Genomic DNA, 27,827 nt, shown 5'->3' on the forward strand with positions numbered 1-27,827 from the left:
TCCCTTTGTGATTATGTAATGACTTTGTTTCTTATTACCCTTTTTGGCTTTAAATCTATTTTGTGTGATATAAGTATGGCTATAGCTGCCTTCTTTTGTATTCTGTTTGCTTGGAATATCATCTTCCATCCTTTCATTTTGAGCCAAACCATAGGAGACTCTTCAAAACTGAGAATAAACTGAGGGTTGATGGGGGGTGGGAGGGAGCAGAAAGTGATTGGCATTGAGGAAGCCACCTGTTGGGATGAGCACTGGGTGTTGTATAGAAACCAATTTGACAATAAATTTCATATTAATTTTTTTTTTTTTTTAAGCTGAGATGAATCTCCTGTAGGGCAGGAGGTTTTTGTTTTTTGTATTTTGTTTTGTTTTGTTTTGTTTTTTTAGATCCATCTGCCACTCTATGCCTTTTGGTGAGTCAGTACATTTACATTTAGTGTGATTGTTGATATGTTGATACATTTAGTGTGATTGTTGATACTTATTACTGCCATTTTCTCTTTTGCCTGCTGGTTATTTTGTCTCTCCATTGTTCTTTTTCCTTCTGTTTCTACCTACCTTTATACCTTGGTGGTTTTTCATGGTGCTTTTCGTTCAGTCTCCCACTCTTTTTTTAGTGTTTTGTGTCTCTCTTCTAAATTTTTGTTTTGTGGTTATCATGAGGTTTACATAAAACATCTCACAGATAAAACAGTCCTTTCTGCTGATGGCAATTTATCTTCAGTTGCCTATGAAGATTCTGTCCTTTTACTTTTTTCCTTTTATATTTTTGATGTCACAGATGATCTCTTTTTATGCTGTGATTTGGTTACCAAGTTGTAGTAGCTGTATTTATTTTTATTGTTTATTATAGGTATTTTTAATGTCCTTTGCCTTTAACCTTTATGCTATAATTGGGAGTTAATATACTATTATAAATAGTTACAGTTTTATAATTCTGACTAACACCTTGATCAGAGTTTTGTGTATTTCTGTCTTTTCATTCCAGCTTGAAAATCTCATTTGAGCACTTCTTGTAAGGCAGGTCTAGTGGTGGTGAACTCCCTCTGCTTTTGTTTGTCTGGGAAAGCTTTTAATTCTCCTTCATATCTGAAGCATAACTTTTCTGGGTGGAATATTCTTGGCTGGCAGTTTTTATCTGAGAAGTTTGATAGCCTGCTGGAGATTACTTTGTAGGTTACTGTCTTTTTTTTTTTTTTCTTCCTACCCGCCCCCCCCCCCCCAGCTGCCTTTAAAATTTTATCGTTGGGGGCACCTGGGTGTCTCAGTCAAGCATCCGACTTCAGCTCAGGTTATGATCTCACAGCTCTTGAGTTCGAGCCCCACATCAGGCTCTGTGCTGACAGTGAGGAACCTGGAGCCAGCTTCCGATTCTGTGTCTCCCTCTCTCTCTGACCCTAACCCATTCACATTCTGTCTCTGTCTCTCTCAAAAATAAATATTTTTTAAAAATTTTAATTTTATCACTGACTTTTAATAGTTTTAATATAATGTGTCTTAGAGAAGATCTTGCATTGAGATAATAAGGTGTTCTGTTAGCTTAATGGACTTTGTATATCCAGTTCTTTCCCTAACTTTTGGAAGTTCTCAGGAATTATTTATTTAAATATGCTGCCTGTCCTTTTCTCCCTCTCTTCTTCTAGAAAATTCATTATTCATATATGGGCTTTTGTAATGGAGTTTGCTAGCTTTCGTAGTGTTTCTTCACTTCCTTTAAATCTTAGTTCTCTCTCCTCTTCCATCTGAAGCATTTCTCTATTCCAGCCTTCCAACTTGCTAATTCTCTCTTCCATCTGATCTGCTCTATTTCCAGTGCATTCTAATGCATTCTTCATGTCATTTATTGAGTTCTTCAAACCCAAAATTTGTTTGGTTCTTTTTTTACAATTTTGGCGTCTTTGGTAAAGTATTCCTTCTGTTTGTTAATTTTATTTCTGAGCTCATTGCATTGCCTTTCTGAGTTTTCTTGTAGTTCATTAAATTTCTTCATAACAGCTGTTTTGAATTCTTTATCAGTTAGATTGTGGTATTCCATGTCTTTGGGTTCATTTGTTGGAAAATTGTCATTTTCTTTTTGTAGTACTGTATTACTATGATTTTTAATGGTATTTGATTAAAAGTGACTCTGTCCTCACATTTGAAGTAAGGAACACCCTATTTAGGCAAGGTTCTGTTTACTTTGGTTCTAACAGTTCAAGTTGGTAGCTGGGAGCCTTCTTTTCACTTTCCAGAAGGTGGTGCCACCAAGGGAAAAGGAATGGGGGTGCCACAGAGTTGGAGAAGGTGTGTACTTAGCTCTTGGGGCTTTGATGTGCCCACAGCCTGGAAGGAGGATCCTCAACTTAGGATAGGGATGAAACGAGTCCCAGAAGTCCATGAGCCAGAACCCTGGGGCAAAGAGCAGGAGACCCTTCCCTGAAATTCTCTTTGCCTATTTCCCTTCTCCCACTCACTGCAGTCTTTCCTTGGAGACAACATTCGGTCCTTCCAGCTACAGAACATGCACGGGGCAGACCCCCACTTACCTCCTTCACCCTCCACCTCCTTTTTCAGAAAGGTTACGCTATCCTCCTGCCTGCCCACCAGCCACTGCCTTTGCTGCCTTCTGGCTCCCCAGCAACTCCTCTCTGCTGCCTCCTCTGTGTTTCAATGCACCCACTTTCCGGGCATAGATGTATTGATCTCTTTCAGGTGACCTGGATGCTGTACAGCCATGCTCTTTTTTGGTTACAGATGTCTGATTAGTTGTACATCTGAGGGGCAAGGAAAATGGAATGACCCATGCCAGTGGGAGACTGTTTTCCCTTTGCTTTTTAGAACAAAGGACCTTTACCAGGAAGGCTCTTAAAAACCCACTTATGTCTCATTGGCCAGAGCTCAGTCCCTGGCAAGAGGGTTATCCAACTCAGAATTTACTCCTGAGTCATGTTTGCAACAGCTATCTCTGTCACCAAGAAAGAAGAGAGAAGTAACTGTGACACAAGCATCCAGGAGTGTTGGTCCTGCCATCATATCAGGTGGTCTTTACATTCCATCTTTGAGGATCCAAACATTGATATTTATGAAGAGATACTAGCCACAACTTGTCAGACTAACAGTCTTAAAATTTTTGTATGTTTTTTCCTCTTTCTTCTGTATACTTCCCAGGTAATAATTGCATGTAAAGTGCTGGTAGATAAGAGGCGAAAGGATTGCACAAATAGAACTGAAGAACGTGTCTAGATTCCTGGACTCTCCCAGGCGTGAGGGCAGTGGGTAGAAAAGAATCTCTGAGGGAAGGGTCCGGGCCTCAGGTCCTTTTTTTTTTTTTTTTAAGCTCCCAAGATGAATATAATGTATATCCAGTGATAAATCATTCATACATTTTAGCACTTTCATGTTATCAGAATAATTGCATATTTTATCCTTCTGATTATTAGCTTTAAATAGAAAATGAAAATTCATCACTTTCCTTCCTTCTGCCCGTACTGGATATTTTTAAAAGATTCTGGAATCCCTTCATTTTGAACATAATCTTAGCATGCTTTTTCTGTTCTGTGGTATGCTCTCCAGGAAAAGGCAGCAAAATGGAAAAACCCCGATGGCCACATGGACGGGCTCACTACAAATGGCGTCCTGGTGATGCATCCACGAGGGGGCTTCACTGAGGAGTCCCAGCCTGGGGTCTGGCGTGAGATCTCTGTATGTGGAGATGTGTACACCTTGCGAGAAACCAGGTCGGCCCAGCAGAGGGGAAAGCTGGTGAGTGGTCTTCACTCTGGAAAATGCACCGAACTGCAAAAGCCCAGCCTAAGGAGTGTCGTTTTTCTCCCCTGAAATTCAGAACCTTTGTAGGGGTACCAGGGCTGTGTTCCATTGACCCAGGAAAACGGGAATTCCTCAGGCCCCTGAAAGTGCTAGGGAAAAAGGCTTATTTCCTTCAGTGATTAAGCTTTTCCCATAGTAGAAGAAAATTACCTTTTTGTTCCTCGCCTACCTTAATAGTATATCTTTCATTATATGCTCCACCACAGAATTCTGCTTAAATTCGATAAAGAAAGATAAACTTATTTTTAGTGTAAAACTTTACTAATTTGGAAAAATCCTGATCTGTCCAAGACTAATTAGTGAAAATTATGAATTACAGAAGTATTTACTAGACTTCCTGGAACTAAAAGAGAATTAAGTTAGCTTTTTTCCTTTGAGTTCATAGTAAGAAATTAATACATAGTTCCCTATATAATTCACCAAAATCATAAAACTTTTTACTTGAAATAATTCATAGAGGGCATTGATCTGACATGTTAATATTTTCCTATAAATATCACTACTTATCCCAAATGACCTAAAGCAGTTGGTTTTTTAACCCTTTCTTCTATGGAGAATAATTGTTAAACCCTTAAATGGGAAGCTTTGGGTTTCTGATCTTACCATGCCTGTGGGACACAGTGCTGGAAGTTTCTAAGTAAACTTTCTACTCCAGTGCCTTTAATTAATTGTTAGGTAGAAGCCAGAATACGAGCGAACAAATATTTGATTCAGAACACCTCCCTAGAAAAACATAGAGTCATCTAGCATTTTTCAGCAAGATGACAACCAAGTATTACTAAAACGGAAAAAGAAGATGGCAGGGTTGCTGTTTCACTAGCCTGGTTGGCTAGTCTCTACTACATGTTAGTTTGTAAGGAATTGTTACTTTTATTTCTATTTTACATCATTACTGAGCTACAAGTACAGCTTCTGCATTTTACAGTAAAGCCCAGTATTAGAACATCCTGGCTGAGTAAATATGAGAAGCGTTTTCTAAGAGAGCCCAAAGCAAATACAGTAATCTCTGTTTAAACACTTTTCAAGAGACTAAGGCACAGAATGTGAAAGCAGGTCTTCCAGATAACTTTGTTTCTGATCACTGGATAACTTTATACAAAAACTCACCTAGGTTGGCTGAACTGGTTATCAGTCATTATAATGGCCACAGTAGAAGTTAGTAAATGGTTGCTGGGGGCAGGCACTATGTTAACATTTCAGAGACCGTAACTCATCACATCTGAGCAGCTTTATTCAAAGAAGTGGGATTGTGCCCCTCTTATGGATGAGGAAAGTACGGCATAGGGAGGTTAATTATTGTGAAGGGTACCAGAGTTAGAAGGTAGCAGCAGATGGGATTGAAACTCAGTCCTCCCTGACTGAGGGTCTAGACTCCAGGCCTCCACTAGGTATCAGCTTGTGGAGAGCATCACCTGGCTCTCACCCGAGGTGGTTAACACCAGAGCATTTGCTTCCCTAGGAAATACAGAGCGTATGTCAGAGTCCGCGTAGGGCACATCTGTCTTCAAGGGCACATTTATAGGATGGGTTTCTTGCCTACTCTGGTGATTGTGCAGTGACCCAGCTCAGGCTGTGTATGCCAGAGAAGGTGGCAGTGCTACTGAAAAGAAACCACTCCAAAAATAGCTTGTATTCACGAGCTGTACTAAATCTAGACTATTTTCAAAGTTAGTCCCTACAGGAGACCCTTAGATCTGCCCAACATCGTGCTGTACTGTTTGATAGTGTACGATTGGCTTGGCCTACAGTAAAGGTTTCTGAGTTTCCATCAGCCTAACTTTGCACTGTGGGGATCAAAGGACCCAGCCTCCCCTCCAACCCCCTCTGATTAACCAGGGGAACAGTTTGAGGTGAAAACCCACTGATTCTTCCAGCTTATGTTTCAATTTATGACTCCTTCTGTGCATGTGGCTGTTGTATTGATGTAAAGTTTCTATCAGGAGATTCGATTTAGAGAACAGTCTCTGACGGTACTCTCCATTTTCAGTTGAACACAAAAATGTGGAGAATAAAGTGATCTGCGAAAAATCCAGAACATTATAAAAGTAGCAGGTGCCTCCTGCTTTCAGTGTGGAACTAGTGCTGGTAGAAGGTTCTGTGTTAATATCCTGCTTGGCATTTAATGTGTCAATGTGTTAACAACTTCCTTGGTTTCTCATCACACCAGCTTTGTCCTTGATCACCACAGCCAATTAAATGTGGGGGGAGATGCCCTTTCAGGAGCTTAAACCCCCACCCCAAATAAGTAGGTGAATAGGCTTTGATCTGTATCCTATTCCTTTACCTAGTTGATAACTTTCTATCAATAGTCTTGTCAATAGTGATAATATTGCTCTATTAAGTATGAGTGTACTAGATATCTACTAGATCTCTACTAGATATATAGATCTATTAAACTATATTGGCTCTGTAAAATTTAGTAAATTCAGCAAAGTTCATTTGCTTACCTAATTTTAGGTGATCTGAAAATAACCATAGTGTTCCGTGCAGGCTTTATGAAGTGCTTCATATTAAGTCTCTCTTAGGCATTACTCAGAGCAACCTCATGGGATCAGTGTTGTCATTCCCACTTACAGATAACCAGGGATTTAAAAAGTTGATACTCAACTTGTAAGTAGTGGGTGGGGATTTGAATTCTCTACCCTAAACTTAGCTAACTGATCAGTTTTAACTGTCTTACTTCTGAAAGGTAAGTGTCGATTCCTTGGGCTTTCTCCTTGCCTTTTTTTTTTTCTTTTTTTTCTTTTTGTGGAATTTGAGAAACAAATATCTGAACCTATGCCTCTGCCCAGGGGTGTCTTTACCATGCTCCCTCCTACACACTGTAGTCTGGAGAAAACTACGCTTTGTTCACAGTTAAGAGAGAGCCCACAAAAAATAACGGTTATTGTTTGAGCAGCCGCCTTCCATCACTGGTTCTGAAGTCCGGTCACAGATCTGGGTGCTCATTGCCACTCTGAGGAGTGCTGCAGTCTCAAATCAACGACTTGACCTCTCTGTGCCTGGCTTCGCGTGCATTTAATTGGAATAGTGCTGGTCCATACCTTAGCGGATCACAGAGAGAGCAAAGTGCAGATTGGAACAGGACTGCACAGCAGTCCATGGTTGGGTAGCTGTTCTGACAAAGCAGGGGTAGGAGCTGGGAATCCAGCAGTGAACAGGATGCCCAGGGCTCTGCCCTCCAGTTGTCCCATCTGGAGAAGGTCACAGACAATGCAACCAGTCATTAGCATATTGTGTGTAATGAACACAGTCTTGTACTAGAAGGGACAGGAGGAACCTATTCTATCCTTGGAGGAGTCAAGAATATGTGGAAAATAAAAGACCAGGGACTCAAAATGTATAAGATGTTGTTTACCAAAAACTGCTTTGTAGGAAGGAAAGACGGGGTTGTTCACCAGTGTGGCCACTACTGAACCTCAGTGTCTTAACCACATCAGAATTATTCTTTCAGATGTGGTTACATACTTAGATAAGATGTCCCTGAGAATTACCTGTGGTCAGCACAGGAAGGGAGCCTCGTGCCAGGCTATGAGAGGGGAGGGGACCAAGCAGTACTGGGGAGGGAGGGCAGTGGGGGGGGGGGGGGGAGGGAGCTGCAGCAAAATTTTTTTTAATACATAATTTATTGTCAAATTAGCTAACATACAGTGTATACAGTGTGCTCTTGGTTTGTGGGGGTAGATTCCCATGATTCATCACTTACATACAATACCCAGTACTCATCCCAACAAGTGCCCTCCTCCGTGTCCATCACCCATTTCCCCCCTCCCCCATACCCCATCCACCCTGTTTGTTCTCTATATTTAAGAGTCTCTTATGGTTTGCCTCACTCTCTGTTTGAATCTATTTGTCCCCCTTCCATTCCCCCATAGTCTTCTGTTACATTTCTCAAGTTCCACATATGAGTGAAAACATAGGATGTCTTCTTTCTCTGACTTATTTTACTTAGCATAACACCTTCCAGTTCCATCCATGTTGCTGCAAATGGCATGATTTCATTCTTTCTCATTGCCAAGTAGTATTCCATTGTATATACAAACCACATCTTCTTTATCCATTCATCAGTTGATGGATATTTGGGCTCTTTCCATAATTTGGCTATTGTTGAAAACACTACTATAAACATTGGGTACATGTGCCCTATGCATCAGCACTCCTGTATCTTTGGATAAATTCCTAGCAGTGCTTGCTGGGTCATAGGGTAGATATATTTTTAATGTTTTGAGGAACCTCCACACTGTTTTCCAGAGCGGCTGCACCAGTTTGTATTCCACCAACAGTGCAAGAGGGTTCCCGTTTCTCCACACCCTCGCCAGCATCTGTAGTCCTGAGTTGTCAATTTTAGCCACTCTGAGCGATGGGAGGTGGTATCTCAATGTGATTTTGATTTGTATTTCCCTGATACATGAAAAGATGCTCAACATCACTCATCATCTGTTGGCCATCTGGATGTCTTCTTTGGAAAAGTATCTATTCAGTCTTCTGCCCATTTCTTCACTGGATTATTTGTTTTTCGGATGTTGAGTTTGGTTAAGTTCTTTATAGATTTTGGATGCTAACCCTTTATCCAATATGTCATTTGCAAATATCTTCTCCCATTCTGTCAGTTGCTTTTTACTTTTGTTGATTGTTTCCTTTGCGGTGCAGAAGATTTTTGTCTTGATGAGGCCTCAGTAGTTCATTTTTGCTTTTGTTTCACTTGCCTTGGGAGACATGTCTAGCAAGAAATTGCTGCAGCTGAGGTCAAAGAGATTATTGCTTATTTTCCCCTCTAGGGTTTTGATGGTCTCTTATCTCACATTTAGGTCTTTTGTCCATTCTGAATTTATTTTTGTGGATAGTGTGAGAAAGTGGTCCAGTTTCATTCTTCTGCATACTGCTGTCCAGTTCTCCCAGTACCATTTACTAAAGAGACTATCTTTTTTCCATTGGATGTTGTTTTCCTACTTTGTCAAATGGCCATACATTTGTGGGTCCAATTCTGGGCTCTCTATTCTATTCCATTTGTCTATGTGTCTGTTCTTGTGCCAACACCATACTGTCTTGGTGATTACAGCTTTGTAGTAGAGGCTAAAGTTGAGGATCATGATGCCTTCCACTTTGGTTTTCTTTTTCAACATAACTTTGGCTATTCAGGGTCTTTTGTGGTTCCATACAAATCTTAGCTTTGTTCTAGCTTTGAGAACAATGTTGGTGCAATTCTGATTGGGATTTCATTGAATGTGTAGATTGCTTTGGGTAGTATTGACATTTTAACAATATTAATTCTTCCAATCCATGAGCATGGAATGTTTTTTTCTTTGTGTCTTCCTCAACTTCCTTCATAAGTTTTGTATAGTTTTCAGCGTACAGATCTTTTACATCTTTGGTTAGGTTTATTCCTAGGTTTTTTTATAAATATATGTGTTCAGTTTGGGCTTGATCCTGAGGGCAGAGGAGAGCCAGCAAAGACTTTTGAGCCAGAGAATGACAAACAATTTCTCTGCCTGCCCTTCTCATGGTTCTTTGCCCCTGCCTTGCTTGGGGGTAGCCCTGGTTCTGTCCCTGGGCCTCTCTGCCCTCCCTGAGACCCTGCCTGGACAGTCTTGTCCACTTCCCAGGGCTTCACCCCAATGCCGTTAAGTCCCGGACCGGCTTCTCTAAGCCAGCTCTTCAGTCACGCAGGCCTCCTGTGTATCACCGCGCAGACCCCCACACGACACTCCACTTCTGCACACCCAAAACTGAATTTCTGTCCCTTCCCCCAAATCTGCCATTTCTCCTAGATTCCCTGTGCCCGGAAAGCCTCCTCCCATGCAGACAATAAAGCCAGATCCAGAAGCGTGTCTTTCTTAATCCAGGAGCTAAGTCCTCAGTGTTGAGTATCTCTGCCTGGGCTGTTGCCACGGATTGTCTTTGTTGAGGTGCACCCATCCTCTCGGCCTGGAGAGAGAACTCCCACGGTGTTCTTAACCCATCCAACCCATCCTCCACACTTCTGGAAGTGACCTTTGGGAAAGGCAGATCTGTTCTTTTATAGCCGCTTAAAACTTGGTGTTGATGCCCTCCAGGCACGGGAGGCCAGCCTGAGGCTCTCGTCCAGCCGGGCTCGGTTGCCTGTGGAATAACTGCTGCTCCCTCGTGCCCCGTGCTGCTGAGCCTTTGCCCACTGGGTCCTGACAACTTTTTCAAATCTCCACTCCAGGCAAACCCTTTTCAAAAAAGCCTTTCTGACCTTCTGTCATCAAAGCAAAAGTAGCAAACGTGTACACAGTGCTTCCTGCATGCCAGTTCTCAGAACTTGGTCTGTTTCAACCCTCAAGATCCCCTTGTCCAGTTTTACGGAAGGGGCAATCTAGGCACAGGCTGCTGAAGTCACCGCCCCAGGTTGGAGCTAGTGCGTGACCGAGCCAAGGTGCAGCCCAAGGCCGTGCGCTGCAAAGGCTACACTCTTAGCCTGTGTGCTGAGGTGGCCTCGCACGACGATTTCAGCGCTGTACTGACCTTCTCTGGCTCCTGGCTCTAGCGTGTCTGCCTCCCACCACTAAAGACGTGTCTTCAGGACGGGAGAGAAGCTTTATTACCCACGGGGCTCAGAGCACAGCAGGCACGTGGAGGTCACTGGTTGGGCTCCCGCCCGCTGTGTCTGCTGCTTCTCGTCAGGTGCCTAGCATTCCATTTTAAAAGCGAAACCTAGGGGCGCCTGGGTGGCTCGGTCATTTGAGCAGCTCAGGTCATGATCTCACAGTTCATGAGTTCAAGCCCCGCATGGGGTTCGCTGCTGTCAGTGCAGAGCCCCCTCCCTCTCTGCCCGTTCCCCACTTGTATTCTCTCTCGCAAAAATAAACATTTAAAACTTTTTTTTTTTTTTTTTTTTTTTTTTAATGAAGGCTAAGGGCGAACGCTTCTCCAAACCATAGCAATGCAGGACAGGCAGTAGGTTGTATGAAGCTGAGGGTGACCAGGCAGTGTCCGGACCACTGCAGTCATTATCGCAGGGCCCACAAGCATCTTCTGGATCACTTCTGGTCACAGCGAATCTTCACAGCCAATACTGCATGGACTGGTAGGACATCTCCTGTCCTGTGTGAGATCAAGGAAGAACAGTGTTACTGACTTTTACTGAGTTTCACTTTTCCTCTATAAGATTTGTGATGTTCATTAAATAACCACAGTACAGTAATTGAACATGTAAAGCTGGGTGTATGTGTGCTCTTTAGGGCTTTGTGAGTATGGCAGATCCGTGTTCCATCCAGTGCTCCAGTGAGGAAACCAGCTCCAGGAAGGGGTTACCCCCCCCCCACCCCCCAGTCTTGTTCTTCAGGGAGGCAGGGGGTAAGCTGCCTGCCTGTGTTTCCTTGAAAGATGATTTCTATCTTGAGAGCAAAAGAACGTTAGCGTGATTTGCTGAATTTTGCTTTTAAAAGGCATGTCTGTCAAACTTGTTCTAGGTGGAGAGTGAGACCAACGTCCTGCAGGACGGCTCCCTCATTGACCTGTGCGGGGCCACCCTTCTCTGGAGAACAGCAGACGGCCTTTTCCATACTCCAACGCAGAAACACATCGAGGCGCTCCGGCAGGAGATCAATGCCGCCCGGCCGCAGTGTCCCGTGGGGCTCAACACCTTGGCCTTCCCCAGCATCAACAGGAAGGAGGTGGTGGAGGAGAAGCAGCCCTGGGCATACCTCAGCTGCGGCCACGTGCATGGGTACCACAACTGGGGCCACCGGAGCGACACAGAGGCCAATGAGAGAGAGTGTCCCATGTGCAGGACTGTGGGCCCCTACGTGCCTCTCTGGCTCGGCTGCGAGGCAGGGTTTTATGTAGACGCAGGACCACCAACTCATGCTTTCACCCCTTGTGGACACGTGTGCTCAGAAAAGTCTGCGAAATACTGGTCTCAGATTCCGTTGCCTCATGGAACTCACGCATTTCACGCTGCCTGCCCTTTCTGTGCTACCCAGCTGGTTGGGGAACAGAACTGCATCAAATTAATTTTCCAAGGTCCAGTTGACTGATGCCCTTGACAGCCATCTACGACTTTATTAACAAGTTACTGTGAAGATTTTGCCACTAACTCTAGATTTTACCTTTTTATAATGCTGTTTATTAAGGGGAGGGGGGGCTGAGGCTGGTGGGGGGGAAGGGGGGGGACATGGCGACGAGACATGCCAGGAATTTAAGGCATCGGGTGTGTTGCATGCTCAAAAAAGCGGCATCGTCATTGAAGCCTGCTTGATGAAACCATAATCTTTGTCATAATTGGATTTAAAATGCCATGCTTTTATTTGAACCTTGGGTTTTCAAACAATGTTTTCCTTTGTAAACTTGGATGAGACTTTAAAATCCTATTTTGCAAATGTAGAAGAAATTTATTCAGAAGTTGGCTCTAAATGGGCGACCTTCCATGCTGCGTGGTGTAGGTGCAAACGGAAAGACATGCAGGGCCTGGGAGTACTTGATACAGGCTAGAATCTGACCAGCTCCCACAGCGGTGGCGGTGGGGAGATGTTAGGCACAGGTGGCGGTTTTGAAATCCGGGGTTTTCAGATTTTTCTTTTTTTGGGAAAAGAATATTCATATACTGTCGTGTGTTTTTGTTTTTAGTTGGGTGGAATTCGATGACTTTATCTACTGTCATCAAATACCTTGGCATTTCAAAGACATTTCCGTAACTTTTTAGTCTGCCTTTTGTTGCTTCTGTTTAAGATGGTCTGTCCCTGAGTGTATGGCCACAACCGTTGGGTTGATTAAAATGCAGCAACTCTTAAAAATTCATTAACTAAGGGTGATTATTAATTGCAGCAGTCAGCATGGCCTGGTAATATACCATCAAGTTCCTTTGCTTACTGAATTGCTCAAGATTTAGGAGTAATTAAAAATAAGATTTTACTTTTTAAAACCACTTGTTGGGGTTTTCTAAGGTGTTTTTTTCCTTCCTTAAAAAGGCCAAACTTCTGAGAGCCTAAAAGCAACGTATCACCACGATTCAGTGGCTTTTGTTCACTCCCTCACTGCCATCTGTCACCTTCTCTTGCAGCTTATGGAGCCCTGTAAGTTTTGAAAATGTTTGCAAATCAAACCAAATTTAAATGTGATCATTAGATATATACAACACCAAGCAGTACATCTGCAGGGATAATTTGGAATTCCAGATTTCAAGAGAGCAAATGAGTGTTTACTGAGGAATAATTAAATCAGAATTTCACATGAGCACCACCAACCCTTCTGTTAGCTCCATTTCATTTTGAATAATTCTCAGATACTCATTCTCTGTCCTCAGTACCTACGGTATCCCTGCTACCAGAACGTAAAAGTTCTCGAGGACAGGCGACGGATTGCCACAGCTGGCTGATGTGAAGTAGATTCCTGCCACACAGAGCAAGTATTTATTTATACTAACATCCTCTAAAATTGACCATTGCAGATTCATGCTACATTTTAACCTTTCTAAAGGTATAGAATTTATAGGCTTCTAATAGACTGCATTTACACTTGAACGTCTTTCCATGTTTTGCCTCCTGGTAAATATGTTGCCGTTTTCAATTGTTCTAACACATCTTGAATGTCTTTTTCCTTAAAGGGATTACTCTTGATTGCTACCGCGTAATTTGACCTAGTATCTAAAAAGTTCAGCTGCTCAGTTTTAAAAAAGCTTTACTTTTCAATGGAGGTGATTGTGTGGGAGGAGACATTTTTGGTAATTTTTAAGTGATGCAAAAATCCAACAACAGTCCTCTTACTGATAGGGTAAGTCATAAACTATCTCCAGACAGCTGGAATTGCCTAGATTCATGTGTCACATGCCTTTTTCTTTAGCCTCAGACTCCAATGACTAACTTTCTCTTAGAGTCTCTTTAACTTGTGCTTCTTTGGGCTCCACAAAATGATAAAGGAGGCAACAGTCCCTTTTCTTGCTCTCTGGCTAGAAAGTGGTTTGAGGAGCCTGGATACCCTAAAAGCATCTTGTAAAGTAAATGGCCTTGCATCTAGAAGGGCTGGATTTTTCCTATCAAAAACATTTTCCAGAAAGTTACGATCTGCTGTAATCTTCCGTTTCGAGGACTACAACAGTTCAGGGTCTAGCAGTTTTACATGTAACCCACGCCCCCCGATAATCTTCCAACGTGAAAAGTTCCTTTTGACTTTTAGTAAATGGAGATAGCTAAGTAGAAGTCAAATTTTGGCTAATAAATCCCAAGCTCTTGGAAGGGCTAACAGGAAACATACTCTCTCTTCACACCTTCTCCTTTGACTTCCCAGTGAGATCCCCTCCCATTCTGCCTAAGGAACCGCAGAGAGGTGGCAAGTCTGGGAAAAGAAGCCAGGTTCAGCTTGGCCACTTCCAGCAAGATTCGCCTATAACTTGGACTAAGGAGTTTGTTCCAGACATGAGAGCAATTTAGTTTGTGAGAATATACAAGTCTAGCTCGCCAAAGTAGAGTAATATAGTTCAGAAAAAGTAACTTCACAGAGATGACTTCTGTTTTTGTTTTGCTTGCCCGCTTGAGGAGTGAGCCCTGCTCCCCCAGCTGTACACCTAGGAATTATCCTGATCTTGACCTGATCAAAATGCCTTTTGTGAATAGGTCACTAGAAGTGAAGCCCCGGTGATGTATTCCCATAGTAAATTTCTTCAGTTGTCAGTTTACTATTAAAAAAAAAAAAAAATGGATGGGATACAACCCTGAATATTTTTCTAGTCGGATTTTTTTTATTAATAATTGGTGCTGTCAGGTCATGCATGCTGCAACTCAACATTTCCCTGATTTGGTTCTTTTTTTTTTTTTTTTTGCAAAAAGGGCTACAGTTCACACTGCAGAGTAAGTATTAAACTTTCTGGGTTTTTCTTTTCCCCCCACTGTGGCCCAAAAGAATTAAAATCTTTTTATATAGAGAGCATATTTATCATTCCTCAATAGTTAATTATAGAGTTTGGTACCTTTGTGCCTCAGGGAAGCCACGTGACGTAACTGGTTATAGAATTTCAGGGTTAGGGTTTAAAGAAAGGAGAAAGCCATTGGAAAAATGATGGGCTCCATTAAGGAGACTAATGAATCTGGATGCAGAAGTATGCCAGGACCTGGCATATGCATGATTGTATTAGAATTTATTTCCAGTGTCAATAGGGAAACCTTAAGTTATTACATATACTGTATTAGGAAAGTCGAGAACTCTTCTTCATCAAGCTTCCATGCTTTATTTCATTTTTGCTGACATGAAACTCAAACCCCTTTTGGGAGAGCTCAGTATTGTTATTTGGGCACCTTTGAAAGTTTAAAGGGAGTGTGTTTTCTCCTGAATTTTCTCCTAGGTTGAAGAATTGTTAGCTACAGTTCTATGATTTTGATCAACTTTTTAAAAGCTATTCTGTGCTTTGGATTTGTGTGAAAGGAGGTGCGATTTCAGCATTGTTCATGCTGACTACGATCTAGTGAGCTTCAGGCAGTTTTGCCTTGCAACACTGGAATTTCTGATAGGCAAACCACACAACCTTGATTTTAAGCCAGATCCAGCTCCGTTCCCTTGGCAGGTGATCTTATAGCCCCCTAGTTTAGCCTTCACGGGCTGAAGGGATGACGTTCCTCTTCCAGGGCTGAAAATAGAACACAGCTCTGTTATCATTTCTTTAGGACCCCAAGGCCAAGGAGACAACTCCAGGATTTTTTTTTTTTTTAACAATGTAAACATTACAGAACTAGTAAAACAAAGAAGGTTCAGTATTTCTTTTTAAGTAAAATTTATATCCTCTCAAGTTTTCACCTTCATGAAAAAGCCCTAGAGGAAGATAGGAAAAAGCAAATATTTTTCCAGTCCTACTTAACCGTTTCTAAACAAAAGTAAACTTGATGAAAGGGAAATTATTTCTTTTTAGGTGAGATGACAGATCATTTCTCTGTATTAAATAGTCTAGAAGTTAAGGGGTGGTCCTATTTACCATGTATAGTGTTACAAGCAGTTAGATTTTATGGATATATTTGTAAAACTGTTCTTTTATATTTCATGTCAAATTGAAAAGTTTATTTCTTCACTATTGTAACCTGTGGAAATACAAGCCATTTTACAGGAAAAATCTTCAAAAATTATTAAACGGATCTCATTATGTTTGTGAGTTGTTGTCTTCAGACTCTGTATCAAATGTCCTGATGAACCCCAGACAGCTACAAAGATGATACAAAAGTAGACTTGATTTTTGCATTTCTCAAACTTCCAAGTTGATCCCATATAGTTGAGCTTATTGTATTATATTCCACACAATACATTATTTAAGTTGGATTTTGAAAATCCATGCTTTTTCTTTAAAAATTCTATCAGTACTTAAATCTAACTTCCAGGAGAATTTAATTTCCTTCATGTTCATTGTCATGTTGCTACTTTTGTGACCGTCTTCATTTACTTTTAATAATGTAAAGATTATGGGTAAACCTTCAAGCCTTAAAGTAATAGGTCTTTCATTAGAAGATATAGTATTTGATAGTTTCTCATCACACTGATATTTAAGGAATCTTAGTATTTTTGAGGTAAACGGATTTTTCATTTCCCAAAAGTAAATGCACATTTACATGGGCTTGTATTTCAGGAGTTAAAATATTGGAACATTTAAGTTCCATGAATTAGAAAATTAGCTGTTTTTCTATAATCTCTTGCAATTGTGAGGTAGATACATCCCATTTGACAAGGGTGCTAAAAGTATTCAAATGGAGTAGGCATAACTAGATAGCCACATACAAAAGGATGACATTAGATCCCTACCTCACACAATCCACAAAAATTAACTCAAAATGGATCCGAGTGTTAAAACTATGGAATTCTTAGAAGAAAACAGTAAAACTTTATGACCTTGGATTAGTCAGTGATTTCTTAAGACACCAAAAAAAAAAAAAACAAAACCATAAATTGGGCTTTAAAATGTTTTATTTTTCCCATGTTCATGTTTTAGTTTCTTAAATTCCACATTGAAACAAATTCAAATGTTTTATACACCAAAGGACTATCAAGTAAAAAAACCCAGAAAATAGAAAATAACTTGAAAATTATAAGAGTTGTATCCAGATTGTGAAGAACTCATCAATAAAAAGAACCCAGTAAAAAATGAAAAATGTCTAATCTGTTGACCAAAGATGATCTAGAAATAACCAATAAGTGCATAAGAAGATTCCCATCATCAGGCATCAGAGAAACGCAAACTAAAATCATGAGCTACCACTTTATCCTATAATGGCTAGACCAAAACAAGTGTTGGCAATGTGTTGAAAAATTGAAACCTTCATACACTTTTGGGGGGATTGCAGAACAGTACATACAGCCACTTTAAAACAAACAGTATGGCAATTCAGTTCCTCAGAAGGTAAAATATACAATTGCCAGGTGACTCCTTAGATATGTACCCAAGACACCTGAAGACATGTTCACACACAGACTTGTACGTGAATATATAGCATCATTATTCATAGTAATCAATAAGTAGAAACACCCCAAAAGTGTTTATAGCTATATTTAGCTATAAAAATTAAGTACTAATATGAACTTTTAAAACATGCCAAGTGAAAGAAACCAGACACAAAAGGCCACATATTGTAGGTCAGAAAATAGGCAAATTCACAGAGACAGTAGATTAATAGTGGACAGACATGGCAGAGAGAAGAGTTAAGGAGGGACGGTTACTTTCATGATTACATGAAAATGTTCTAAACTTACATAGCAGTGATGGTTGCACAACGCTGTATATACTAAACAAATTTTATACTTTGAAAGGGTGACTTTCAGTGTCTGAATTCTATCTCAAAACTGATTTCTTTAAAAAGACGAAGTTCAGAGATGCTAGGTTATGGGAAAAATTGCATCCTAAAATTTAAATACAGCACTATAACCTTACTGCTTCACATAAAGAAATTCAGGATCATCCAATGCCTAGCTTGAGATGTCTTCCAAAGTCTTAAAAACACAGCTTGCTCCTATCATACTTCCACTTGCCATTAGCTACAGAGAACATAGAAACCCACTAAGAAGATTATTAGAGAACTTTATATTCTTAAGGATTGACTGCCATTTTTTGCAGCTAGGATGAAAAAATAGAATGGTATTTCTGAAAGAATAGAATGGAATATTATGCTGAGGCCTCAAAATCCACTTTAAAAAGTATTTAAGTGAATTTGCTCCCAGGACAAGATGGCAGAACAGCATAGAAGTCTTTTTAGTTTTTTGGGTTTTTTTTTTTTTTTTTTTTTTTGCATCTCTCATCCCTGAAGATCAACACTAAACCATCCTCCACACCTAGAAAAGTGATTTGAGGATTAAACAACAATCTGCTCAACCTGAACCACAGAACTCGGCAGGTACATACATAGCATAGAGACGTGAACTGGGGGAGAGAGAAGCTGCAGAGGGCAAGGAACTATTTTTGCTTGAGGAGAGAGGATGGAGTACAAGAAAGCATCCACCCCCTCCCGCCCGAAAGCATCTGGAGAGAAAAAGAGGACATAGGGGACTAACAAAAAGGAGAAAGAAAAGGGTTTAAATTCCATTAAGATTCTATAAACAGGTTGAGGGCAGAGTCAAACTCTGCAGCTCAATACCTGGAGGCGCTCAGGTGGGAAGGGTGAACCACAAGGAGCAAAGAGCAAGGTCTGAGGGGTGCTCAGGCCACAAGGGGAGAGGTGGTTCACCTTCTGGGAGGACATTTGGTAGAGACTGTGAGGCCACCCCACAAGCAAAGGTCCCACGACAACCACATTCGCTGGTGCTGGAACAAGGACGTTAAGGGAGAAGCTTAATGCCAGATGTGTTATGATTTTCCATAATCCCTGAGATACTGCTGCTACACAATTGCGTGAACTTTTTCTGGGGTGGGCTGGCACCCAGCCACAGTGTCTGGGCATTGCCAGAAACAGGGTCTCCCGAACATTCCTGGGGGCAGGCAGGCACCCGGACATTGCTCAGTGAGACCCTCCCCCAGAGGGTCAGAATGGGTCAAAGCCCCAGTCACTCAGGAGTGAGGGGTTGGGAAACACAGCTGCATTTGAGATAAAACTTAGGAGGGCGGTACCCCCTGGCAGCCTGATGGCTTGGTCACAGACAGTGTAAAAGCAGGGAGTGGATAGAAGCTGGAGACAAGGCAGGGGTGCACAATTGCTGGTCAGAGAGAACACAGAGTTCTGATACTAGAGACTGGGTAGCTGGGTGATGCCATTTTCACACCTCCTGTGCATGCACATACACACCTACAGGTGCCACAACAATCCACCCCAGTAAGCTAAGCAGCGCCCTCTAGCGGAGGATGGAGCCGTTACACTAAGCCCCGCCCAACTGGGCCAACCTCACTCTCCAGGAACACCGCAGTCTCTCTGCCTGCTTAGTTTATGGATTAAAAAAGTGCTTCATAGCTTGACTTCTAGGGGAACCTGATGTAATTTCAATCATATGTCAGTCTGTTCACTGGTCCATCTATTCAATTTTTTTTCGTATTCTTGAATACAAAAAGAAAAATTTTCCATTTTTATTAAAAATATTTTTTCCACTATATTTTGTAATTTTTGTAATTTTTTTCAAATTCTACTTCCATCATTTCATTTTATTTCATTGTATTCATCTTTCCAACTTTTCAAATGTTTTTTTTTTAATTTTCTTTTCTTATCTTTCCCTTTTTTCTCTAATCTATCAAGTTCCTTTCAACAACCGGACCAAAACACACTTAGGATCTAGCAGCCTTTATTTGATTTGCGTGTGTGTGTGTGTGTGTGTGCACGTTGTCTTTAATTTTAGAAAGAACAGGAAGAAATGAATCAACACAGATACAAACAAGACGTCTGAACAAGCATTTAGAATCACGATAGTACTACCAGCTATGGTTGAAATAGATTAGAATCCCTTTCTGCAGAGATAGAAGTCAAAGCTAGTCAGGATGAAATAAAAAAAAGTTACAACTGAGCTGCAATCTTGAATAGATGCCATGGCAGCAATGATGGATGAAGCAGAGCAGCAAATCAGTGATACAGAGGACAAACCTATGGAGAATAATGAACAGAAAAAAAGTAAGACTAAAGCAAAAGAGCACAATTAGAGAAATCAGTGACTCATTAAAAAGGAATAACATCAGAATCATAAGCGTCCCAGATGAAGAGAGAGAAAAAGGGGTAGAAGGGTTATATGAGCAAATCATAGCAGAAAACTTTCCTAAATTGGGGAAAAACACAGACATCAAAATCCAGGAAGTACAGAGGACTCCCGTTAGATTCAACAAAAACCAGCCATCAATAAAGCATATCATAGTCAAATTCACAAAATACTCAGACAAGGAAAGAATCATAAAAGCAGCAAGGGAAAAACAGTCCTTAACCTACAAGGGAAGACAGATCAGGTTTGCAGCAGACCTATCCACAGAAACTTGGCAGCTCAGAAAGGAGCGGCAGGATATATTCAAGGTGCTGAATTGGAAAAAATATGCAGCCAAGAATTCTTTATCCATCAAGGCTGTCATTCAAAATAGAAGGAGAAATAAAAAGTTTCCCAGAAAAACAAAAATTAAAGGAGTTTGTGACCACTAAACCAGCCCTGCAAGAAATTTTAAAGGGGACTCTTTGAGGAGACAAAAGATGAGGAAAAATAAAAAGACCAAAAGAGCAAAAGCAACAAAGAATATAAAGGACCAGAGAACACTACAAACTCCAATTCTACAGGCAACATAATGGCAATAAATTCATATCTTTCAGTACTCACTCTAAATGTCAATGGACTCAATGCTCCAATCAAAAGACATAGGGTAACAGAATGGATAAGAAAACAAGATCCATCTATATGCTGTTTACAAGAGACCCATTTTAGACCTAAAGACACCTTCTGATTGAAAATAAGCAGATGGAGAACCATCTATCATGCTAATGGTCAACAAAAGAAAGCCAGAGTAGCCATACTTATATCAGACAATCTAGACTTTAAAATAAAGACTATAACAAGAGATGAAGAACACATTATATCATAATTAAGGGGTCTATCCACCAAGATCTAACAATTATAAACATTTATGCTCTAAATGTGAGAGAACCCAAATATATAAATCAATCACAAACAAAGAAACTCATTGATAGTAATACCATAATAGTAGGGGACTTCAACACCTCACTTACAACAACAGAAAGATCATCTAAACAGAAAATCAACAAGAAACCATGGCTTTGAATGACACACTGGACCAGATGGACTTAACAGATTTATTCAGAGCATTTCATCCTAAAGCAGTGGAATACACATTCTTCTCCAGTGCGCATGGAACGTTTCTCCAGAATAGACCACATACTGGCACACAGATCAGCCCTCAACAAGTACAAAAAGAACAAGATAATACCATGCATATTTTCAGACCACAACGCTATGAAACTCGAAATCAACCACAAGAAAAAATGTGGAAAGATAAATACTTGGAGACTAAAGAACATCCTACTGAAGATTGAATAAGCTAACCAAGAAGTTAAAGAGGAAATTAAAAAGTACATGGAAGCCAATGAAAATGATTATACCAAAACCCCAAACTTCTGGGACACAGCAATGGAGGTCATAAGAGGGAAGTATACAGCACCCAGGCCTTCCTAAAGAAGGAAGAAAGGTCTCAGATACACAACCTACCCTTACACCTTAAAGAGCTGGAAAAAGTACAGCAAATTAAACCCCAAACCAGCAGAGGACAGGAAATAATAAGATTGGAGCAGAAATCAATGCTATCAAAACCAAAAAGCAAAAAAACAGTAGAACAGATCAATGAAACCAGAAGCTGGCTCTTTGAAATAATTAACAAAATTGATAAGCCCCTGGCCAGTTTGATCAAAAAGAAAAAGAACCCAAATAAATAAAATCAAGAATGAAGGAGGAGAGATCACAACCAACACAGCAGAAATAAAAACAATAATAAGAATATTACAAGCAATTATATGTCAATAAAACAGGCAATCTGGAAGAAATGGACAAATTCCTAGAAACATATAAACTACCAAAACTGAAACAGGAAGAAGTAGAAAATTTGGACAGACCAATATTCAGTAAAGAAATAAAACCAGTAATAAAAAAAAATCTCCCGAAAAACAAGAGTCCAGGGCCAGATGGCTTTCCAGGGGAATTCTACCAAACATTTAAAGAATAGTTAACACCTATTCTCTTGAAGCTGTTCCAAAAAAATAGAAGTCGAAGTAAAACTTCCAAACCCTTTCCATGAAGCCAGGATTACCTTGATTTGAAACCAAAGACCCCACTAAATATAGACCAATTTCCCTGATGACCATGGATGCAAAAATCCAAAATATAGACCAATTTCCCTGATGAACATGGATGCAAAAATCCTCAACAAGATACTAGCCAACTGGATCCAACAATACATTAAAAAAATTATTCACCATGACCAAGTGGGATTTATACCTGGGATGCAGGGCTGGTTCAATATCCACAAACAATGTGATACATCACATCAATAAAAGAAAGGACAAGAACCACATAATCCTCTCAATAGATGCAGAGAAATCATTTGACAAAATACAGTATCCTTTCTTGATAAAAACCCTCAAGAAAGTTGGGAATGCAAGCTGGTGCAGCCACTCTGGAAAACAGTATGGAGGTTCCTCAAAAAACTAAAAATAGAACTACCCTATGACCCAGCAATTGCACTACTAGGCATTTATCCAAGGGATACAGGTGTGCTGTTTCGAAGGGACACATGCACTCCCATGTTTATAGCAGCACTATCAACAATAGGCAAAGTATGGAAAGAGCCCAAATGTCCATCGATGGATGAATGGATAAAGAAGATGTGGTATATATATACAATGGAGTACTAGTCGGCAATCAAAAAGAATAAAATCTTGCCATTTGCAACTACGTGGATAGAACTAGAGGGTATTATGTTAAGCGAAATTTGAGAAAGACAAATATCATATGACTTCACTCATATGAGGACTTTCAGAGACAAAACAGATGGACATAAGTGAAGGGAAACAAAAATAATATAAAAACAGGGAGGGGGACAAAACAGAAGAGACTCCTAAATATGGAGAACAAACTGAGGGTTGCTGGAAGGGGATGGGCTAAATGGATAAGGGGCACTAAGGAATCTACTCCTGAAATCATTGTTTGACTATATGCTAACTAATTTGGATATAAATTTTAAAAAATTAAAAAATTTAAAAAATTTTTTAAAATATACCAAAAAATGTAAAGAAAAAATATATAAACATAGGAATAGACTCAGAAAACATTTGATAAAATTCAACACTGACTCACATAAAAACCTTCAGCAATGAGGAAAATAGAAAGTCATTATATTATAAAATATTTGTATAAGTACATAATAATGATGGAAGCTAAGATCACCAGGTGAAAGTTTGAAGGAAAGCAAGATATATGTATAGTCTCAAGGTCTCTCTCCCAAGTTTTTTTTACAACAAAGAGAAAGGTGGTAACTCTTTGTGGAGAAAAATGGCAGGCACCATCTTAACCAAGGAAACCCAGTAATGTGGCATTGACTTCATGTATCCTTGTGATACACAGAGAAAGGCACAATGCCCTTTCTGTGGTAGTTTTGCTGAAAGTGTATAACTTCAACTAAACATTAAAAAAAGAAGGATCAGGCACCCCCAAACTGAGAACATGTTACAAAATAACTGGTTGGTACCCAGCAACCATGTCAAGATTATGAAAAACAAGGAAGCTTCAGGATCCAGCTGTCACAGATTGAAGACCAAGGGCCCATGATAACTAAATGTGAAATGGGATCCTGGAGTGGATCCTGAAAAAGAAGCAGGGTATCTGTGGAAAAACCAATCATACTTAAATGAAGTCAGTTAATAGTATTGTGTCGGTGTTCATTTCCTATGTTGATCACTGTACTACTTAAGTTATCAACATTAGGGGAAGCTGGATGCAGGGTACTGTGTTTTTTTGCAAACAGAGTTTTTAAAATAAGATTTTGAAAGCATTTCTTGGATGACTTTATAATATCCTCATGTGCTTTTTTTATAGATAGACCTAACCTCAGTTTCGATATATAGTATGAGATTGTAGACATGGTGCAAGGCAGCAGTGAGTTACGTTCCATGGCTTGGGTTGAATTTGTATTCTAATGTTCATAAAACATTTTATGTATAAGCTAATAGAAGTATAAAAAGTCAGAAAATCCAAAAAAAAAAAAAAAACCCTCAAGAAAGTAGGGATAGAAGGATCAAACCTCAAGATCATAAAAGCCCTCTATTAAAGACCTACCACTAATATCATCCTCAATGGGGAAAACTGAGAGCTTTCCCCTAAGGTCAGGAACAAGACAGGGATGTCCACTCCCACCGCTGTTATTCAACATAGTATTGGAAGTCTTAGCCTCAGCAGTCAGACAACACAAAGAAATAAAAGGCATCCAAATTGGCCAGGAGGAGGTCAAATTTTCACTCTTCGCAAATGACATGATACTCCATATGGAAAACCCAAAAGATTCCACCAAAAAACTGCTAGAACTGATCCATGAATTCAGCAAAGTCGCAGGATATAAAATCAATTCATGACAATTGGTTGCATTCCTATACACCAAGAATGAAACAACACAAAGAGAAATCAAGGAATCAATCCCATTTACAAATGCACCAAAACCCATAAAGTACCTAGTAATAAATCTAACCAAAGAGGTGAAAAATCTATACACTGAAAACTTTAGAAAGCTTATGAAAGAAATTGAAGATGACACACAAAAAAAGGAAAAAATGCTCCGTGTTCCTGGATAGGAAGAACAAATAACATTAAAATGTTAATATTATCCAAAGCAATCTACATATTCAATGCAACACCTATCAAAGTAACACCAGCATTCTTCACAGAGGTAAAATAAACAATCCTAAAATTTGTATGGAACCAAAAAAAGACCCCAAATAGCCAAAGCAATCTTGAAAAAGAAAACCAAAGCAAGAGGCATCACAATCCCAGACTTCAAGCTATACTACAAAGCTATAATCATCAAGACAGCATGGTATTGGCACAAAAATGGACACCAGATCAATGGAACAGAATAGAGAACCCAGAAATGGACCCACAAACATATGGCCAACTAATCTTTGACACAGCAGGAAAGAATATCCAATGGAATAAAGACAGTCTCTTTAGCAAATGGTGCTGGGAAAACTGGATGGCAACATGCAGAAGAATGAACCTGGACCACTTTTTTATACCATACACAAAAATAAATTCAAAATGGATGAAAGACCTAAATGTAAGACAGGAAGCCATCAAAATCCTCGAGGAGAAAGCAGGCAAAAACCTCTTTGATCTTGGCCACAGCAACTTCTTACTCAACACATCTTTGGAGGCAAGGGAAACGAAAGCAAAAATGGGACCAAAAAACTATTGGGACCATCAAAATAAAAAGCTTCTGCACAGCGAAGGAAACAATCAGCAAAACTAAAAGGCAACCGACAGAATGGGAGAAGATATTTGCAAACAACATATCAAATAAAGGGTTAGTATCCAAAATCTATGAAGAACTTAGCAAACTCAACACCCAAAAAACAAACAATCCAATGAAGAAATGGGCAAAAGACATGAAGAGACACTTCTCCAAAGAAGACATCCAGATGGCCAACCGACACATGAAAAAATGCTCCACATCACTCATCATCAGGGAAACACAAATCAAAACCACAATGAGGTACCAACTCACACCTGTCAGAATGGCTAAAATTAACAACTCAGGAAGCAACAGATGCTGGCAAGGATGTGGAGAAAGGGCAACACTTTTGCACTGCTGGTGGGAATGCAAACTGGTGCAGCCACTCTGGAAAACAGTATGGAGGTTCCTCAAAAAATTAAAAATAGAACTACCCTACGACCCAGCAATCATACTACTAGGTATTTATCCAAGGGATACAGGTATGCTGTTTGGAAGGGGCACATGCACCCCAATGTTTATGGCAATGCTATAGATAATAGTCCAAGTATGGAAAGAGCCCAAATGTCCACCAACAGATGAATGGATAAAGAAGATGTGGTGTGTGTGTGTGTGTGTGTGTGTGTATGTATATGTATCATGTATACACACATAAATATGTGTATATATGTATGTATACACACATACACACATACACATACACAGTGGAGTATTACTTAGCAATCAAAAAGGTGAAATCTTGCCATTTGCAACTACATAGATGGAACTAGAGGGTATTATGCTAAGTGAAATTAGAGAAAGATAAATATATAACTTCACTCATATAAGGACTTCAAGATACAAAAAAAAATGAACATAAGGGAAGAGAAGCAAACATAATATAAAAACAGGGAAGGAGACAAAACATAAAAGACTCTTAAATATGAAGAACAAACAGAGGGTTACTGGAGGGGTTGTGGGATGGGGGTATGGGCTAAATGGGTAAGGAGCATTAAGAAATCTACTCCTGAAATCATTGTTGTACTATATGCTAACTAACTCAGATGTAAATTTAAAAATAAATTATTTTAAATAAATTATTAAAAAAAAGAAAATAAAAAGAAGTATTTAAGTGATAACTCTTGCAATCTAAATAAAAGCCATTGGAGGACCACTATGAAAACATTTAAATCTGGGAAGCATGAAGAATAAAACTTATTCCTCCACCACCCAAAGATAAACTGTCAACATTTGGAGTTCCAGCTTTCTATACTTAAATGAATTTTTACTTGTGACTAATTTCATCTGGTGTTTACTTATTTACTTACCAACACTGATGTACATTTTGAGATGTGGTTTGGGGAACAGGGGGAAATGATCTGTAGGTCTGTAGTGGGTTTCTCAGTGAATAGCTACAAAAGAAGTTTGCTCTCCTAAAGCACAAAATGTGTCCAATGTTGGCAAAATGAGACCATGGTGGTTAGGGCTGCCGAAACTGTAAGCCTAATAAAACTGTTTTCAAGCCATTGGGTATCCCTAAATACCCGTGGCCAACTATGGGACATGCTTTGGAATGCCCAAATGGTCTATTCTTAAGCATTACCTCCTTCTTTTATCTTCTAAATAGGTGCTAGATTAAGAGTAAAGTTATTCTTATTAGTTAAAGGGGGAAAAAATGGATTCATTCTTGCCTAATTCCAGGCTCAAATTTGAGGTTACACCAGAGTGCGATGGGGTGTTTGCTTCAAATGCAGTTTCTTTAGTGGCATCTACAGAGGCTGATGATCTTCTACTTTTCTAGATCTCTCCAGTAATTTACACTTTGGACAGACAACCTAGATGATTCTGCAGGTAATGCATGTTCCATGCTTAGTTGAAGAAAAATTTCTTAAAGTGATTCTATGAGTTGTACACCTCTGTAGTACAAGGTACTGAATCCCCGCTGTGTTTATTAGTTTTGGCTGACCCAATGTGGTTTCCTGGAAACTTGAAGTATACAAGTACAAATAGAGATGGGAATGGATGGCCCACCCAGTCAAGTGTTCTTCCTACCCTGCGATTCTACCTTCCATCTTCTGTCAAATAGAACAGACTCAACTCCATTTCCTTTTTTCTTAACTTCCGTGCCCTATTCTTTAGCATCGATTTCTTTAGTTCATGCCTGTAACCATTTTGACCTTACAGGGAAAATCTCTAGAAATTCTCAAATTATTTGAGAGAATTCAGAGTTAAAGATGAGATTTGTACAGAATTCTGAGAGCTTGCTAAGCTCTCAAAAGTGTTATCAATTATGATGGAAACTTGCTGTGTATCAACAAAGTAGGGGTCATCACAGCACCTTTCACAGGCTTTGGGTTTCTACATCTAGTAATATACTTTTAATAAAACTTGCAAAGGGAACCTTTTTTAGTTACAGTTTGATTTCTGCATGTATTCTGGAAATGTTATGTTAAATACATTCATTGGGTTAAAGGGATGCACAAGCATATCCTCATCTATAGAATAGAAATAACAGTGCTTCTACTCCTTAGAGATATGAAGGTAACATAATACATGTACTATAGTACATAATAGAGGCTTGGTAAATAATGGTTTTTACTTTTTGCTTACAGAAATATTTCCCAACATGTAATCTTTGTATATAAATTAAGTCCCA

General features: G+C 39.8%; 1 protein-coding gene across 1 annotated transcript in view; it reads left to right on the top strand.

The window, feature by feature from the left end:
- The window catches only part of PELI2 (pellino E3 ubiquitin protein ligase family member 2), a 202,332-nt gene extending 186,431 nt beyond the window's left edge, over positions 1-15,901 (top strand). The window contains exons 5-6 of the mRNA XM_060619905.3: positions 3,553-3,741; positions 11,241-15,901. Coding sequence (XP_060475888.1) covers positions 3,553-3,741; positions 11,241-11,807 — 756 coding nt within the window. The 3' untranslated portion in view covers positions 11,808-15,901. The remainder of the gene's footprint in view (positions 1-3,552; positions 3,742-11,240) is intronic.
- The last annotated feature ends 11,926 nt before the right edge of the window (positions 15,902-27,827 follow it).

This window comes from Panthera onca, chromosome B3, assembly GCF_046562875.1.
Source record: "Panthera onca isolate mPanOnc1 chromosome B3, mPanOnc1 haplotype 2, whole genome shotgun sequence".
NCBI classification, from domain to species: domain Eukaryota; kingdom Metazoa; phylum Chordata; class Mammalia; order Carnivora; family Felidae; genus Panthera; species Panthera onca.